The 20,018-nt window shown below is 39.0% G+C and overlaps 1 protein-coding gene and 1 pseudogene across 5 annotated transcripts in view; one reads left to right on the top strand and one right to left on the bottom strand.

Annotated features, from left to right (window-relative positions):
• FIRRM (FIGNL1 interacting regulator of recombination and mitosis) overlaps positions 1 to 20,018 on the bottom strand; it is a 54,961-nt gene that overhangs the window by 25,895 nt on the left and 9,048 nt on the right. For 4 of the 5 annotated variants that reach the window (XR_009347485.1, XR_009347484.1, XR_009347486.1 and 1 more), the window contains exons 6-10: positions 19,570 to 19,735; positions 18,014 to 18,098; positions 15,565 to 15,703; positions 3,158 to 3,238; positions 1,730 to 1,794 (exon numbers count right to left, since the gene is read on the bottom strand). Coding sequence is in view for 1 of the 5 variants with exons in the window: in XM_059146316.1 (XP_059002299.1) it covers positions 1,730 to 1,794; positions 3,158 to 3,238; positions 15,565 to 15,703; positions 18,014 to 18,098; positions 19,570 to 19,735 (536 nt within the window). In the remaining 4 variants the exon portion in view is untranslated. Of the gene's footprint in view, positions 1 to 1,370; positions 1,675 to 1,729; positions 1,795 to 3,157; positions 3,239 to 15,564; positions 15,704 to 18,013; positions 18,099 to 19,569; positions 19,736 to 20,018 lie in introns of those variants that run through there. The other variant, XM_059146317.1, reaches the window with a different exon arrangement.
• On the top strand, positions 1,632 to 1,813 carry LOC131815442 (U4 spliceosomal RNA; annotated as a pseudogene).

The following is a 20,018-nucleotide window of genomic DNA, read 5'->3' as shown; positions in this document are numbered from 1 at the left end:
GCTCAATTTGAAGACTAGAGCTGCCATTTACTTATTGGGGTGCGGCGGGGGGCAGTGAAAGGGAGAGAGAATCTCAAGCAGACTCTCCCCTGAGCACGGAGCCTAATATGGGGCTCAGCCTCACAATCCTGAGATCATGACCCGAGCCAAAACCAAGAGTCAGATGTTTTACCAACTGGGCTACCCAGGCCATGTCAGAGTTGTCATTCAAACTGAGAAGAGGATGCTACCGGGAAGCAGGTTCTGTTGGCGGGAGAGATGGAATGGCTGGGAATCAAGAGTTCCGTCTGGGTGAACTTGAGTTCAGACACCGTGACTGGCAGAGTTAGACATTAAAAGGGGAGATGAATTTAACACTGTGAGACGAAATGACCAGTAAGAGATCAATGAGGCCTGAGAACTAGTCACTGAGGCACTCCCGACTTCAGTGAGGGAGACAAGGAACCTGCTAAGGAGAAGCAGCCAATGAGTTCAGAAGAAGACAGAGCGGTCTCCTAGAGGCCAACGGAAGAAAGAGTTCGAGAGGAAGGGTCAAGTGCTCAGACAGGTACATAACACGAGGCTGAAAACTGACCACGGGATGCAGCAGTGTGGATGTCGCTGGGGAACTTGACAAGAGGGGTTTTGGTCATGTGGAGAAATGGAAAGCCTAACTAGAATGGTCTCAAGAAAAAAAAAGTACAGACAGTAGTACAGACAGACAAATCCCAGGAGTTCTGTTGTAAACAGAAGCAAAGAACGGGAAGGTGTTTGGAGGAGGATATGGAATCGTGAGATTATGGTCGGCGTTCCTAGAGATCACAGCACGCTGCTACGCTGACAAGAACGACCCAGCTGGGGGGTTAGACTGGTGATGCAAGAGGGAAAGGGAACGATTGCTCGAGTGAGGTCCCTGAGCTTGTCAGTGCGGATGAACCAATGCACCCTTGGAGGGGCTGGCCTCAGGCAGGCGCACAGCCCGTTCCCGGGAACGGGGAGCACATGGGCCGAGACACAGGGAGAGCAGTCAACGTGCGGAGGAAGTCATGCTTCCATCTTAGTGACATACACAGTGACGACATGAACTGACAATGGGGGACAGGGAGAAGGTGTGAGAGATGTGGGAAGTTTAAGGAGGGAGAAGTATGGAAAAAGCTGTCTAGGCGACTAGAGAGGACTGCTGAACAAATGAGATGACCAAGTATTTTAGTGTCAACTGAGGGCTCCTTGGAGGTAATTGTCAATCTCACATATTACTAGCTCCTATCTAAATTATGATACTTTTCTATAATTTACATTTTTTTCTGAGATGGAGTTAATTACTACTAGACTTAAATCTCACAGAAGTAAAATAAAAAGTTAAAAGATAAAAAAGCAATATATCTACATACATAGAACCTTCTTATCCCGGCCTCTGGTATTTATCACCACACCGGTAGTTCATCCCGCAGGCATTAGGTACTAGTTAAGAATACAAAGGTAAGTAAAACTCACATGGAAGCTACTCTTTAAAAGCTTCCATCTCCCAATTATTTTAAGCAAGCAGATAAAAATTTACTAAAACAGTAAAAAACTACTCAGGTGTTTTATGTTAAATGGCATACACTTAAAGTTTGCATGGTTCAAATGTCACATTACGTTTTAACCATGACAGCTTTGCGCAGTGGCAGTATCCTAGCCAATGAGGTTTATCCGAGGCGCGATCATTGCTAATTGAACCGTTTTAACCATGACGTGGCGTTCTTCTTACCTGTGTATCTGAAGATAAAGCTGGTGCAGTGTACAGCAAGAATCAGAAAGTAAAGGAAGGAATTCCTAAAATAAAACAACTCTATTCATTCTTTGTATGCACCGTGCTTTTCTAATGCATATCTATCTTCTCACAAAGACATGCAAAATAAAATAAAATCCTGGAGGTGCCACATTAAAAAAAAAACACAAAAAGGTTCTTGCAGGAGAATAAAAAGGAGAATAAGGCTAAGCGTCTCATTTACCACCAGAACTATCACTATGACCACAGTCAGCAGCTCTCACCTACTGAACACCTACTAAGTGCTCGGCAGACATGCAGCAAGTGACTTGAGTATCACTTTATTTCACTTTAGCCCTCTCAAAAATCTTATGACATTATTACCCCATTTGACAGAAAAGAAAGCTAATGTATCAAGTAACTTGATCAAGTCACAAAACAAAAACAAGGCTAGGATCCAAGTACAGCTGTGATTGCTCCACTACAGCGAGGCTACCTCTTAGGAGTAAAACAAACAGTTCTTACTGTATTATAGGATGTAGAAAAAAGCTCTCATTAACTTTTTAAAATTAAAGATTCTTTTGATAGAAAAGGACTGATTTAAAATGGCATAATTCGGCACAATTTTGCCTCCTACATACCAAACAAGTATCAGATGGGCAAGTACCCATTAAGTGCCATTGGTGCCAGCACCCTCTCTACGGGCCCTGCCACTGATGTACCCACCCCGCTAAGCAGGGGCCAGGGTCCGAGCAGCCGACTACAAAGCGGCAGCCGCCCAGCAGGTCCAGCTCGGGAGCACACGGAAAGGCCGGCGACGTGTCAGAAGTCAGCGTGCCTGCCACAGAACCCTGATCGTAAGAGAGTCACTGGAGATCTTTATCTCCTCCTCCACAGCAAGGAAGACAAGTTAAAGACAAATTCAACAGGGACAGAGTATTTTTTCTTAATCATCAATATGCATTACTAATGATATTTCTTTGACTGGCTGCTCTAAGCATTCTCTGCTCTTCTCTCCAAATAATCTGTCTTGATAACTTACCTACTCTATTCATGTATCTTCAACTATCACTGCTATCCTAATGACTCCCCAATATGCAAGTGTTCTTAAAATCAGTATACAGTTTTAAACCTTTGAACATGTCAACAATTTAAAAATTTAAACTACGGTAGAATTTATAAACAGTATTCAAAGCCAAACTGAATTACCTTCTGAAAACTGACTTGTGCTTATATAAGTAATTTTATTTATATTTATACTTACCGATGTAACAGATGTTCAACATTTAATATTTAAAAAAGAAACATAAAATATATTCTTGACAAAATAACTTCAAAATATTGTTTTTGGTGGTAATGACAAAAGCAGGACAATTCAGAATTTATTGTGGATTTCACATTTACACATTATAAAAAAATAAGCCTTACCTTAGTATAGTGCAAAAGAGAGTTCGCAAAGAAACGACACAATTTGAGTGTTTTCTGAAATAATTTATAGTCAGCATTATCCTGTTCCAAAAAAAGGAAAAAAGAAACCATAACAAGAAAAGAATATGAAATCAGCTAAACTTATGAGACAATATTTTCTAAGAAGATCTGTTAATAAACAGAGTATAAACATTTTCCAAGCAAACCTAACTCTTCTCTGAACTGTTAGAAGCAACACAAACACCAAATGACAGATATTTCAAAAAATTAAGCTCTAGGGTGCCTGGGTGGCTCAATGGGTTAAGCTGCTGCCTTCAGCTCAGGTCATGATCTCAGGGTCCTGGGATCGAGTCCTGCATCAGGCTCTCTGCTCAGCAGGGAGCCTGCTTCCTCCTCTCTCTGCCTACTTGTGATCTCTCTCTGTCAAATAAATAAATAAAATCTTTAAAAAAACAATTAAGCTCTACTTAAAAGAAATCTTAAGTTATAAAGCAAAAGAGGTAGGTGATCATTCCTGGTTGATCTGAAAGTGAAAGAAATTTAAATACCTTATTGCTCTTAGCTATATGGAAATGAAGTGTCAAAAGAAAAAAGTCTCAAATCAATACAAGAATGAGATATGAAAGCAAACAGGAAAAAGATATGAGAAGACAGTTCACAAATATAAACTGTCAATAAACTAATACTGAAAAAATTCAAATTATAACCTAATTATATATCTTTTGAGGAAAAGGGGGGTAGGCTATTTGATTAGCAAATATGAAAAAAGCTGATAGTATCCCAAAGTTGCTAAAGAAGTGAAGTAACAGGCACTTTGTTTTACCATTCCTAGGAGCATCAGATAATACACTCATTGCATTATTATTAAAAGCTAAAGTGTTGAACTCCCTTGATCCAGTAGCAGTCCCACTTCTGGAAATATATCCTACAGAAACACTAGACAGCACAGAAATGTAATGCAACATTTTTATATAGTGAAAACTGAAATGAATGAAGTATCTGTCAAAAAATTCAAGGTATTTTCATAAACTGTAATTGCATAGAGCTATTATAAAGAATTGGGTAGATATATCTTCCTAGACACAGAAAGCCCTAAGATAATTCATTAAAAAATCAAGCTGTAAAACAATATGTATATAATCCTAGAATTATTTAAAACTGTGTGTTGTGTTAGTATTTGCTCCCTAACCCCACAAAAATAAGTCAAAACTTTCCCTGTGGATCTCACTATAAAGATAAAAGTAGGATTTCACTTTGCATATTAAATCTTACTGTAATGTGTGAGGGTTTTGTGAGTAGGTATCAGATTTATAAACTAGTAAAACAGTGGCTCAGTGTATGCAGGGGAGATAGAGACTATGGAGTCATCCTGCCTGCACTGAAACCCCAGCCCCACTACAACTACTACATACCTTGGGAAAGCTATTAAAGCTCTCTCTAAGATTGCAATGTGTGGCTTATACTACAGTTTGAGTTTTAAAGTGTCTGACACTGGGCAACTTAACTCAATAAATGTGGGTTGTTTTGTCACTCCAAGGTGTTAATACACACTATAATCCAAAAAGCTTAAATTAGTACCATAAAATTAAGTCAAATAGATACCTTACTGTCTTTAATTCTGAGAATAATTTCATATGAAGTAACTTTAATGTTAACTATGCTTGATTTCTTTCCAATATAGCAAAACCTTAAGTAAACCAATCAAAACAGCACTGGATGGTCCATTAATCAAATATGACCCTTTTTTATTTTTATTGACAATATTTGAAATAGTTAAATTTCCTCACCAGAAATTGGTTAGATGAAAATTCACTTTCTGTGATAATAATAAACATAAATTTTCTTATAAAGTTATAGAAGCTTAAAATTATGGACATTAAAAATGAATCTACGCTGGGGCGCCTGGGTGGCTCAGTGGGTTAAAGCCTCTGCTTTCGGCTCGGGTCATGATCCCAGGGTCCTGGGATCGAGCCCCGCATCGGGCTCTCGGCTCAGCAGGGAGCCTGCTTCCTCCTCTCTCTCTCTCTGCCTGCCTCTCTGCCTACTTGCGATCTCTGTCTGTCAAATAAATAAATAAATCTTTAAAAAAAAAAAAAAAAAAAAAAAAAAAAAAAAAAAAAAATGAATCTACGCTGACCATGTAATATACTCAATAAGAAATCTTAGGCTTAGGTGTTGTATCACAAGAAATCTTCCCTGACTCCATGATTGGGTTCCTAACTTTACTCCCATTAGCCAACATCAAGTTCTTCAAAGATCACACCATTCTCTAAGTACCTGTTTGTTTTTCTCCCAGCCTAGACTGTAAATTGTTGAGGACAGAAAACATGGCTTACACAGAATAAGATCTCTGGAAATGCGTATTAAATAAATGGCCAGTGACACACACTTACCATGTTTGCCTGCTTTCAATTTTTCTTTCTCATTCAAGGGAAAACTGTGGAATTTTCCTTTGCAATCCTTCAACCAAAGGACTGAAAGGATTAGTTTGGTTGAAGGATTAGTTTTAGTTCATTACTAAGCATACTGATTAAATCTAGAGCTTTTACTTTGACATTTTCAAAAGGCAAGTATACAATTTATAATTCCATCTTGATATACTGATTAATTTAAAGCAGGAAGTATGTAGGGGTGCTTGGTTAGCTCAGTTAATTAAGCATCTGCCTTCGGCTTGGGTAATGATCTCTGGTTCCTGGAATCAAGCACCATGTCAAGCTCTCTGCTTGGCAAGGAGCCTGCTTCTCCCTCTCCCTCTCTGAACATGTGCACTCTCTCTCAAATAAATAAATAAATCTTTAAAAAATTACACATATATAGTTATAATATATTCATGTATTTTTACTATATATAGTAAAAATTTACTAGCTATATATTTATGTAGAAAAGGGTATGTTCACTTTCTAAATAGCAACTTCTATAAGCATTATATGAACAAAGGTAGCAATTACGGTGGAAATTAAATTTATAGTAACTGCCTTACAAACAAATTTCCCTATCTTTATAAAAAACTAAATCAGGGCACCTGGGTGGCTCAGTGGGTTAAGTCTCTGCCTTCAGCTCAGGTCATGATCCCAGAGGCCTGGGATCGAGTCCCGCATTGGGCTCTCTGCTCAGTGGGGAGCCTGCTTCTCCTCATCTCTCTCTGTCGGTCTCTCTGCCTACTTGTGATCTCTCTGTCAAATAAATAAATAAAATCTTTCCCTCCCCCCCCCAAAAAAAAACACCTAAATCATTGGTGGTTAAAAACTGTATGTTAGAGTCAAGATGGCATAGGTGTAGCATGCTGAGAAGACATCAGGTCACAGGAGTTGAGCTACACAGTTATCAAATCATTGGGAACACCTACAAACCCAACAGGAGATCGAAGAGAAGAACAGCAGCAATTCTAGAAACAGAAAGTTGACCACTTTCTGAAAGGACATGCAGAGAAGAGAATCCGAAGCCACAGGAACATAAACCGCAGGGGGAAGGGCCGGCTCCCGGCAAGCGGCAGAGCAACAGAGCACAAAATCTGAACGTTTAGAAGTCTGCTCCACTGAGGGATGTTGCTCCAGAGGCTAAGCGGGGGTGAAGCCCTAGCGGGGACAGCATGGCCTCGGGTCCCACGGGGTCACAGAAGGATCGGGGGTGTCTGAGTGTAGCAGAGCTCACAGGTATTAGAGCGGGGAAGCCGGCTGCAGAGACGGAGCCAAGGACTGAGCTCTCAGCTCGGGGTTACCTTAAACTCTGATCTGAGGCACAGTCATACCACTTCTCTTTGGGCAGGGACCCCACAAGTGGCAGACCCAGGGAGACCCACCGCAAGAGCAGAGTGGCAGGAATCTGCTGGGTTTGGACACCAAATGGGGCCATGTGTCAGAGACAGAAATGCTCAGTCACAGGCTGGGGAAGCTTGGAGCGCGGTCGGCGACCAGGGACATGGGAGGGATTAATGGCTTTTCTCCGAGGGCGCACGGAGGAGCAGGACCCCGAGCTCTGGGCTCCTCCAGCTGGAGACTGGGCAGCCGCCATCTTCATTCCCGTTCTCCAAAGCAGTAGGGAAAGCGCTCAGAGAACAAAAGCCCCGAGTGCGACCCTGGGCAGTCGGGATTGCTTAGCCCGGCCCCTGGCAAGGGCGGTGCGGTTCCGCCTCAGGTGAAGACACTTGAGAATCACGGCAAAGGCCCTTCCTGCAGAGGATCAGCAAGAACAAGCAGCCCAAACCAAGCTCACTGATCAAGGAGAACAGCGGGATTCATAACAGGGGAAAGCAAAGCATGAAATTCATGGCTTTCTCCCCATGATTCTTTAATCTTGCAAAGTTAATTAAATTTTTTAATTTTATTTTTTTCTTATTCTAATTTTAAATTTTTCCTTTTTCCTCTTTTAAAGATTTTTAACTAGTTTATCTTAACAATACCTTTCTAAAAAAAATCTTTTAAAACCTTCATTATTACAGTCCTATTTTATCCTTCATTGTATTTAACTTTATTTTTTGTAATTCTAAAGAATTCTAAAGAATTCTGGGATACAACTTCTAATAGATCAAAATATACTCTAAATTAGCACAGGGCTTTGTTTTAGTCTCCAGCCTGAGCAAATTCTCTCCACTTTCTTTTCCCAACCAACTTATCAACTCTTTTCAGAGTATTTTGAAATTTTCATCTTTGCAGTCATATTCCATCCCTTCATCACGTTTACCCTTATTTTTGTGTATATACATATGTAAGTCTTTCTTTCTTTAAAATTTTGGGAGATAGTTTCTTCTAAGGTACCAAAATATACCCCAAATTAAGTCAGTGGCTCTGTTCTATTCACCAGTCTAATATATATATGTAACAAATATTTTAAAAATATTTTTAAACTTTTTACTCCCTTTCTTCTCCCCATGATTTGGGGTCTCTTCTGATTAGGTTAATGCACATCTTTTCTGGGGTCTTTGCCACACTTTTAATATTTTATACTCTTGCTCAAATACTCATATCTGGATAAAATGACAAGGCGGAAAAAGTCACCATTAAAAAAAAAGAATAAGAGGCAGTACCGAAGGCTAGGGACCTAATCCATATGGACATTGGTAATACTGCAGATCTAGAGTTCAGAATGACGATTATCAAGGTTCTAGCTGGGCATGAAAAAGTCACAGAAGATATTAGAGAAACCCTTTCTGGAGAAATGAAAGCCCTTTCTGGAAAAATAAAACAACTAAAATAGAACCAAGCTGAAATCAAAAAAGCTATTAATGAGGTACAATAAAAAATGGAGGCTCTTACTGCTGGGATAAATGAGGCAGAAGAGAATTAGTGATATAGAAGACGAAATGATGGAGAATAAAGAAGCTGAGCAAAAGAGAGGTAAACAACTACTGGACCATGAGGGGAGAATTCGAGAGATAAGTGATACCATAAGAGGAAACAAGATCAGAATTGGGATTCCAGAAGAAGAAAGTGAGGGGGGAAGAAGGTATCCTGGAGGGAATTATAGTAGAGAATTTCCCTAATATGGCAAAGGGAACAAGCATCAAAATCCAGGAGGCAGAGAACCCCCTCAAAATAAGAACAAGTCCACACCCCATCATCTAATAGTAAAACTTACAAGTCTTAGTGACAAAGAGAAAATCCTGAAAGCAGCCCAGGACAAGATGTCTATAACATACAATGGTAAAAATATTAGATTGGCAGCAGACTTATCCACAGAGACCTGGCAGGCCAGAAAGGACTGGCATGATATATTCAGAGCACTAAATGAGAAAAACATGCAGCCACGAATACTATATCCAGCTAGGCTGTCACTGAAAATAGAAGGAGAGATAAAAAGCTTCCAGGGCTTTGTAAACACCAAACCAGCTCTATAGGAAATATTGAAAGGGGTCCTCTAAGCAAAGAGAGAGCCTAGAAGTAGTAGACCAGAAAGGAATAGAGACAATATACAGTAACAGTCACCTTACAGGTAATACAATGGCACTAAATTCATATTTCTCAATAGCTACCCTGAATGTTAATGGGCTAAATGCCCCAATCAAAAGACACAGGGTATCAGAATGGATAAAAAAAAACAAAACCCATCAATATGCTGTCTACAAAAAAACTCATTTTAGACCCAAAGACACCTCCAGATTTAAAGTGAGGGGGTGGAAAACAATTTACCATGCTAATGGTAAATCAAAAGAAAGCCAGAATGGCAATCCTTATATAGGATCAATTAGATTTTAAGCCAAAGACTATAATAAGAGATGAGGAAGGACACTATATCAAAGGGTCTGTCCAACAAGAAGATCTAACAATTTTAAATATCTATGCCCCTAACATGGGAGCAGCCAACTACATAAACTAATTAATAACAAAATCAAAGAAACACATGGTCAATAATAAAATAGTTGGGAACTTTAAACCCCCATCACTGAAATGGACAGATCATTCAAGCAAAAGATCAACAAGGAAATAAAGGCTTTAAATGACACACTGGACCAGATGGACATTACAGATATATACAGAACATTCCATCCCAAAGCAACAGAATACACACTCTTCTCTAGTACACATGGAATATTCTCCAAAATAGATCACATCCTGAGTCACAAATCAGGTCTCAACCAGTACAAAAAGACTGGGATCATTCCCTGCATGTTTGCAGACTATAATGCTCTGACGCTAGAACTCATCCACAAGAGGAAAGTTGGAAAGAACCCAAATACATGGAGGTTAAAGAGCATCCTACTAAAGAATGAATGGGTCAACCAGGAAATTAAAGAAGAACTGAAAAAATTCATGAAAACAAATGATAATAAAAACACAACAGTTCAAAATCTGTGAGACACAGCAAAGGCAGTCCTGAGAGGAAAATACATAGCGATACAAGTCTTTCTCAAGAAACAAGAAAGGCCTCAAATACACACCTAACCCTACACCTAAAGAAGCTGGAGAAAGAATGGAAAAGAAAGCCTAAACCCAGCAGCAGAAGAAAAATAATAAAGATCAGAGCAGAAATCAATGAAATAGAAACCCAAAAATACCGAAGAACAAATCAACAAAACTAGGAGCTGTTCTTTGAAAGAATTAATAAGATTGATAAACCCCTGGCCAGACTTATCGAAAAGAAAACAGAAAGAACCCAAATAAATCAAATCGTGAATGAAAGAGGAAAGATCACAACCAACACCAAAGAAATACAATTATAAGAACACATTATGGGCAACTATATGCCAGCAAATTAGACAATCTGGAAGAAATGGATGCATTCCTAGAGACACATAAACTACCAAAACTGAACCAGGAAGAAATAGAAAACCTGAACAGACCCATAACCAGTAACAAGATTGAAACAGTCATCAAAAACCTCTCAACAAACAAGAGCCCAGAGCCAGATGGCTTCCCCAGGGGAATTCTACCAAGCATTTAAAGAAGAATTGATTCCTATTCTCCTGAAACTGTTCCAAAAAATAAAAATGGAAGGAAAACTTCCAAACTCATTTTAAGAGGCCAGCATTACCTTGATCCCAAAACCAGACAAAAGACCCCAGCAAAAGAGAGCATTATAGACCAATATCCTTGATGAACACAGATGCGAAAATTCTCACCAAAATACTAGCCAATAGGATCCAACACTACATTAAATGGATTATTCACCATGACCAAGTGATTTATTCCTGGGTTGCAAAGTTGATTCAACATCTGCAAATCAATGTGATACAATACATTAATAAAAGAATGAACAAGAACCATATGATACTCATCATCTATTGAGATGATGAAAAAGCATTTGACAAAGTACAGCATCCTTTCATGATCAAAACTCTTCAAATGTAGGGATAGAGAGTACATACCTCCGTATCATCAAAGCCATCTATGAAAAACCCACAGCAAATATCATTCTCAATGGAGAAAAACTGAGAGCTTTCCCCTAAGCAGGAATGTCCACTATCACCACTGCTATTCAACATAGTACTAGAAGTCCTAGTCTCAGCAAACAGACAACAAAAAGAAATGAAAGGCATCTGAATGGCAAAGAAGTCTTCAAACTATCACTCTTTGGAGATGATAGGATACTCTATGTGGAAAACCCAAAAGACTCCACTCCAAATCTGCTAGAACTTGTACAGGAATTCAGTAAAGTGTCAGGATATAAAATCAATACACAGAAATCACTTGTATTTCTATACACCAACAATAATACAGAAGAAAGAGAAATTAAGGAGTCAATCCCATCTACAACTGCACCCAAAACCATAAGATACCTAGGAATAAACCTAACCAAAGAGGCAAAAAATCTATACTCAGAAAAAAGTACTTATGAAAGAAACTGAGGAAGACACAAAGAAATGGAAAAATATTCCATGCTCATGGATTGGAAGAACAAATCTCGTGAAAACATCTATGCTACCTAAAGCAATCTACACGTTTAATGGAATCCCTATCAAAATACCATCAATTTTTTTCAAAGAAATGGAACAAATAATCCTAAAATTTATAGGGAACCAGAAAAGACCTTGAATAGCCAGCTGGCATCACAATTCCAGACTTCAAGCTCTATTACAAAGCTGTCATCCTCAAGACAGTATGGTACCAGCACAAAACAGACACATAGATCAATGAAACAGAAAAGAGAGCCCAGAAATGGACCCTCAACTCTACGGTCAACTAATCTTTGACAAAGCAGGAAGAATGTCCCATGGAAAAAGACAGTCCCTTCAACAAATGGTGCTGGGAAAATTGGACAGCTACATGCAAAAAGATGAAACTGTACCATTTCCTTACATGACACACAAAAATAGACTCAAAATGGATGAACGACCTCAATATGAGAAAGGAATCCATCAAAATCCTTGAGAACACAGGCAGCAACATCTTCAACCTCAGCCGCAGCAACTTCTTCCTAGGAACATCACCAAAGGCAAGGGAAGCCAGGGCAAAAATGAACTATTGGGACTTCATCAAGATCAAAAGCTTTTGCACAGCAAAGGAAACAGTCAACAAAACCAAAAGACAACTGACAGAATGGGAGAAGATATTTGCAAACGACATATCAGATAAAGGGCTTGTATCCAAACTCAACTCAACACCCAAACTCAACACCCGAAGAACAAATAATCCAATCAAGAAATGGGCAGAAGACATGAACAGACATTTCTGCAAAGACATCCAGATGGCCAACAAACACACAAAAAAGTGCTCCACACTCGGCATCTGGGAAATACTAATCAAAACCACACACCAGTCAGAATGGCTAAAATTAACAAGTCGGAAACAACAGATGTTGGCAAGGTTGCAGATAAAGGGGAAACCTCCTACACTGTTGGTGGGAATGCAAGCTGGTAGCCACTCTGGAAAACAGCATGGAGGTTTCTCAGAAAGTTGAAAATAGAGCAACCCTACAACCCAGCAATCGCACTACTGGGTATTTACCCTAAAGATACAAATGTAGTGATCCAAAGGAGTATGTGCACCCAAATGTTTATAGTAGCAATGGCCACAATAGCCAAACTATGGAAAGAATCTAGATGTCCATTAACAGATGAATGGATAAAGAAGATGTGGTATGTATGTATGTATGTGTGTGTATATATATATGCGCTATATATATGTGGAATACTCTGCAGCCATCAAAAGAAATGAAATCTAGGGGCGCCTGGGTTGCTCAGTGGGTTAAGCCTCTGCCTTCGGCTGACATCATCATCTCAGGATCCTAGGATCAAGCGCTGCATCAGGCTCTCTGCTCTGCCTGCTGCTCTGCCTACCTGTGATTTCTCTCTCCCTCTCTGTGTCAAATAAATAAATAAAAATCTTTTTTTTAAATAATAAATAAATAAATAAGTGAAATCTTGCCACTTCCAACAACATGGAAGGAACTAGAGGGTATTATGCTGAGCAAAGTAAGTCAATCAGATAAAGACAAGTATTATATGATCTCTCTGATAGGAGGAATTTGAGAGACAGGGCAGGGGATTGAGGGATAGGGAAGGAAAAAATGAAACAAGATGGGATCAGGAGGGAGACAAACCATAAGAGACTCTTAATCTCACAAAACAAACTCAGGGTTGCCTGTGGGAGGGAGGGAGGGAGAGGGGGGTGGGGTTATGGACACTGGGGAGGGAATGTGCTATGGTGAATGCTGTGAAGTGTGTAAGCCTGATGATTCACAGACCTGTACCCTTGAGGCAAATAGTACATTATATGTTAATTTAAAAAATTAAGAAAAAACTATACATTAAACAATCTAATACAGTATTCTCTTTCTGAAACCATGTTCAAGACTTAATAGAGAATAAATGCCAATCTTACAGCTGTTAGACGTTAAACTGTATCCCCCAAAAGGATATGTTATTGCCTTAATCCCCAGTACTTTAGTGACTTTATTTGGAAACAGGGCCATTACAGATATAACTAGGTAGGCTGAAACTACATTGGAGTAGGGTATATCCTCAATTCCATACGCCTGGTGTCCTTGTAAGAAGATGGTGTGAAGATTCAGGGAGAGAACAGCACATGATGATGAAGGCAGAGAGGAGCTCTCCAGCTGGAAGCCAAGGAATGCCAAGGACACCAGAAACTTACAGAATGGCATGGAGCAGACTCTACCCTAGAGCTTTAAAAGAACGCGGTCCTCCTGAGACATTTCAGATTTCTCTCCTCTGAACTGTGAGAGAATAAATTCTGTTGTTTTAAGGCATCCAATTTGTGGTGATTTCTTATGGAAGTCCTAGGAACCGAATACTGGGACTGATACATCTGTATGCTTTCATAATTAGCATAGATGCTATTATTTTGAAAAGTTTTATTTTGATTTTTTTTTAAATAAAGTGAGAAAACTTCTTGGAAGACTTTTAAGATAATGGTTCGACTCCTCAATAAATATCAATAGTGAACGGCAGAGGGCGTTGCGGCTCAGAATTTAGAGTTCAGAATGGAGAAACCAAACAGACCATTTGTCCATTTCAGGCAATGGACAGTGAGTAGTACTAGTCTCTCCACCAGTCCCACATTTTCACAAGGAAAAACATGAAAATTTGCTTAAACAGTTAGGAAAGTTTATATTGTAAATTCTTTGATTTCTACATTCAAGCGATTATATAAGTTAAACTTAGATACTTCATGTGCAAACAGCCACCCTGGTCAGGCAGCCCCAGGACTTCTCTTCTCTCTTCCACTACACTACTGCCTGGGCTCTCCTCATGTGTCTCCCACCCTGCATCTCTTCCGATCTTACTCTCCAGCACTAGCTGGAAAGTCTGTGGGGTCCGGTTAAGCAAGAAGGAAACTGGGAAAAAAGGAGGTCAAGGTTGAGAATGCAGATGTATAGGCTTAAAGTGAAGAAGGAACAACCTTCCTGCCCTGACACAAGATACTCCGCCAAAAGCCTCCTCCTTACAGAAGGGGGAGGGGAACTGGCAAGGGGACTTGATAGCAGGAAGTGGGGGTAGAAAAGAAAGGATGTAAGGGGAGAACAAATAAAAGAAAGTGAGGCAAGAAGGAAAAGCTGAGCCCCTTCCTAAAGCTACTCCTGAGTTCCTTCCGAACTCCTCTTCAAAATTCCATCTTCCCCTTGGGTTAGTCCTTTCATATCACCTCTGCCCTAACAATTACAACCAGTGTTTCGGAAAGGGAGGAACCCTTACACATCCATGCCCACAGCGGCTGGTTGGGGACAAGCACAGATACAAAGGAATTACCCGTATCTGTCAGCAAGTCCACAATGGAAAGAAATGTTACTGTTACTTTATAGGGAAGAAACATTTAACTCATTTTCCCATTGAAATCATTATATACAACTCTTAGGTCCTGAGTACTATTAAGGCTACAATTTAGGGCCATTATGAGTTAAATAAAATTTAAAGAGCTAGTCTGAGAACAAAAGATACTATGTATAAATTATTATAAGAAAATGAACTATTAATTTCCAATAAACTTCTTATAAATTTTTATAATACAGTATCTTTCATAAATGGGATGCCAATTCAACACAAACTTTCTGAAATCAAAATAAATGTAAGTGCACATCAATCTGAGAACACTGATACACACACACAGTTACATATCACATCACTACAGGTTCCAATAGATTGGTGAAGAACAGGCCAACTGCAGGTGTACCAGACAATCTTACATAAACACAGAGCTAAGGAGTTAGATTTTTGACCTAGGGTAGAAAAGAATGAAAGGATTCTGAAAAGAATGCCTTGACAACCAGTTATTACATAAAAAGGGGGGCTAGGCAGGAGACAGCTAGTTTCTAGAGAGAATAAGAGTAGGTAGGAGTCTAATGCCATGTTTGGGATGAAAAATAATTATGGGCTGTAAATAATCTTACATCAAAAAAACAACAACAACAAATTACAACCCTTTTAGGTAAACTGATCCATAGATTCAAATGAGATTTAGTAACTGCCAAATGAATAGAGCCACTGTTCAATGTGCTAATAGACTGTATTTTACCTGTGCCTCTGACTGTGTCATCTGCTCAGCTAACTGTAAACAAGAATGGAAGGAGAAAAGAATGTCTTCACACAAGCTGGCAATTATATCTCTGTGTTTCAGCTGATTTTTTATAACCGACTGGTGCTTAAGGCTCTGCCTAAATGAATAAAAAGAAAAGAACACAATCACAAGGAACACATCAAGTAACACAGGTCCATAAAAATATGACTTAAAGTAACATGTAAAAATCACAATGTGTCATATATATTAGGCATGGCATAATTAAGACGTGCTGATGTTACCTCTGAAGCTGTCATGTTAGCTTATTAAGTGGCTACTTTTTTACTTCTCCTTATAAAATACTATTTGAACTCTTACTAAAGTTCCAGGTATTCTGCTAGGCCCTGGGGATGGAAAAGTGAATGAAGACACGATCTCTGCTCTGTCTGCATGGAACATCTGCTCCAGCACAAGAGAGAACATTAAATAATCTTAATAATCAATTACAGCTGTGATAAATGCTAAGGTAGGAAGTCCAGGATGCTAAAGTAGCGAGATTTAAAATACCGTATCCTCAGGGTGGGAATATCAAAGAACATGATCACGAGGCTGGAACGCAACAGCTGAGAATGGAAAGACGAGCAGGAGTCAGCAAGGTGAGGAGAGTCCCAGGCAGAGGGAGAGTGGTGAGAAGGCCCTGGGGTAGGAGAGTTCGGGATGTTTGAGGAATTAGGAGCAGGGACAGAGCAGCAGACATGGGCTGGGGAAGAAGGCAGAGGTCAGAGAGGATTAGGTTGTAACTCATAGTAAAATGGGATGGATTTTAAGCAGCAGAGTGACATGATCTAACTGACATTTTCAAAAGATCAGCCTGAACACTGGCTAGCAAATGAACTGGAAGAGGACAAGAGTAGAAGACACTCAATGGTAAAGGCGGTGATGCGGTCATTTGCTGGGCTATGGGCCATGCAGAGTTCTTAGGATTTCCTATTGATAAACCCAATTAATTCTCACTATAAACCCACCAAGAGGGAGCATGGTGGTTCAGTTGGTTAAGAGTCTGCCTTGAGTTAGCAGAGCAAAAGTAAAATTAAATCATGCATCCACTCTACACACACACACACACACACACACACACACACACACACACAGCCTGCTTTCAACTTAGGTCATGATCTCAGGGTCCTGGGATCTGAGCCCCACATCAGGCTTCCTGCTCAGCAGGAAATCTGCTTCTCCCTCTCCCTATGCCCCTTCCCCCTGCTTGAGCTCTCTCTCAAAAAAATTAAATTAAAAAAATAAATAAATAAAATACACCCACCAAGAAAGCTCTATTTTAATTACTCCCATTTTTGGATGAGCAAATTGAGGTTCAGAGAAGATAACCAAACTGCCCAAGCATTCAGAAGAGTGATTTCAGGGGCGCCTGGGTGGCTCAGTGGGTTAAAGCCTCTGCCTTCAGCTCAGGTCATGATCCCAGGGTCCTGGGATCGAGCCCCACATCAGGCTCTCTGCTCAGTAGGGAGCCTGCTTCCTCCTCTCTCTCTGCCTGCCTCTCTGCCTACTTGTGATCTCTGTCTGTCAAATAAATAAATAAAATCTTTAGAAAAAAAAAAAGTGATTTCAGAATAGATTCAAGCACATGCAGACTGGCTCTGGGTTGACACTTTGAGCCTCTCCACTATTACTTATTGGCAAGTTAATGATTTCCGGCAGTGCAAGAAAAGCATCTAACATCTAAAAATATTACACTGACCTTTACTTTTTATGCATGTGTATAAAGCAGAGGTTCTTAGCCATTTTTTAATACCTCAAATCCAACTTCTCCCACCCCCAGGAATCTGATAAACACTATGGGCACTCTCCCTGGTAACCTTTCATAATGCTCTAGCTAAAATTACTTTATAAATGGAATTAAACTTGAACAACTCAAAGGCATATAATAAAGGGATTATATTCAGCTCTAATTATAACTATTTATCTACACCTGGAAATAAAATACCTTGTGGGTTAAATAACAGTAGCAGAAGGCAATTTCAGAAGTACTTGTGGGAGGCAAACCATAAAAGACTCTTAACCCTAGGGAACAAACTGAGAGTTGCTAGAGGGGAGGGCACTTGTTATGAGCATTGGGCGTCACGCAAGGGAAAAACCACTAAATTCTACCTCTGAAATGAGTAATACACTGTATGTTAACAGACTTGAATTTAAATACTATCTTGAAAAAGAAAAAAAGTATTAGTAACAAAGTAGAACTTTTTAAGTTTTAGAAGTAGCAGATTAAAGAGGCCCAGTTTGGTTCGGGAGCTCTGTGTACAGTATCTGGATTAATCAAGACAGCAGTGTCAGTAAACATTATTTATACACACCATACAAAATGTTTTAAATGCAATCTACAAAACGTAGGAATAATTAAGATTTGGGATATGGAAAATATGTTACAAAAAAATAAAGAAAGAAAACTTACTTAATTATAAATTTCCAAGTATTGGCATGAAACGCATGGTCCATACTGGAAATAACAGAGCAGATATCCAACAATGAATGAATAACTACAAAAAAAGATAACAGAACTCTTAGGACATTCAAATGTCATGCAGGGGAGTTTCTCCTATATTTAAAACTATTTACTGATCAATTTTGACATCTGTTAAAGTAGGTAATACAGTTAGAAAAAAAACTTTCAAAGTAATTTTTTAAAAAATAAGTGTCGTACTTTTGATTTATGGTTTTTACAAACTACAGAAAATTAATTTTTGATATTTTCACCTACCTAAATAAAACTAAATGACCTAAATTAACTGAAATGTTCAGTAGAATAAAAGTTGTACCCTATTATAATCGAAATATTCTGTAGCTATTCCAATCCAAAATGACAAAATAAACTGCAAAGGAAATACCAAACAAGGAATTAGAGCAAATTTGCAGTATTAATGAAAGGCTTCTCCTCTTTCATTTTATTTGAAAAAATGGCCAGTGACTTCCCCTTCTGAATCCACAGTTCCGCTCCATATTGCTCTGGGGCTTAGCTGTATGACACGCGCTGGTCAGTAGGATAACAATAACTACGAGGTCAGCAAAGAGCTAAAAGCGCCTGCACACTGGGGCTTGCCCTCTCCTGATGATGACCCTGAGGCTGTCGTCAGGTGACCAAACCCAGGCTAGTCTCTGGATGATGTGCCACATGTGGCCAGCTCAGCGCTTCTGCCTCTGCCAACAGCCAGATGTGAACGTAGTTACTGCAAAAACGCGAATGAGCGAGCCAGTTGTATCATGTGGACCAGAGAAAGCTGTCCCAGCTGAGCCCAACCTAAACTGCTGACTCACAGAATCATGGATAAATAAAGCAGTAGTTGTTAGAACCTAATAGATTTGGGGGTGGTTTTTTTTTTTTTTTTTACAGATCAAGAGGTACCTGGTATACTGCACAAAGTCAACTTAATTCTTTATACAGAAGCTATCAATGAAATCTTTGTCCTTATACATTACTGTTCTTCAAACTCTGGGTTATAATGCATTGCTGAGTGATAAAATTATGAAGCAGCAATCAGCAATTCTTTAAAAATGAAACAGTATAACAGAGTACATTACAGGTAAAACAGGTATTATTTTACATATAATAAATAAATGTGGTGTATACAGACACAGACACATTCACAAACATACACATACACTTCATTTCTTACTGAACTAAGGTTTAAAAACTCTGAAAGCTCCTGCCTCAGAATCTGGACTACTTTAGAAGGTATAAAGTTGCATGACTTTTTTGGTTAATCACTGTGGAAAAATCACATATGGTGAATATTAACTGAATATACAAATTTATGTTAAGGCATAACATGTCAATTTTATAAATTCTAAAATTTGGAAGATTAAAAATATATCAGGTAGAACTTAAATTTTTTTTATACATAATGAATAAAATACCACGAAGCATTAGAAATAATGTTGGGTTCAATAATTAATGGATATATAGTTTAGTCAGCATATGTCACATATTAAGTAGGAAGTGTTCTCACTTACCTATTACCATATTCAAAATATTAGCATTTTCATCTATTAAAGGGTCCATGCAAACCATATCCAGGAGTTCCATTAGCTGCTTTTGAAGACAATAGGCCTCCTTGAAAAGAGCCTGGAGAAGATCTGAAACTAGGTGTAAATGCCCAGAATAGACAGATTCACTATCCTGATCACAAATAAAAATGAGAGAATTAGCAAATCATAAAAAAAGCTCAAGAGCCAAGTTTACTTTAACTCATTCCATTACTGCACGTAACTTTAGTGCTTTCTCCTGAATTACATATTTACTCATTAAACAAATGTTTAGTGACCATCCGTTATGTATCGTGTACTCCAAGAAACACAGACACGTATAAAGCATGATCTCTGACTTCCCAGACCTTGGAAATATAGAACTAAAAGCGAGATACATAACGTTCGGTCAGTACCTGACATTTAGCACCCTACCA

The sequence above is a fragment of the Mustela lutreola genome, chromosome 14 (genome assembly GCF_030435805.1).
Source record: "Mustela lutreola isolate mMusLut2 chromosome 14, mMusLut2.pri, whole genome shotgun sequence".
NCBI lineage: Eukaryota > Metazoa > Chordata > Mammalia > Carnivora > Mustelidae > Mustela > Mustela lutreola.
This window is presented reverse-complemented; position numbering and strand designations above follow the sequence as displayed.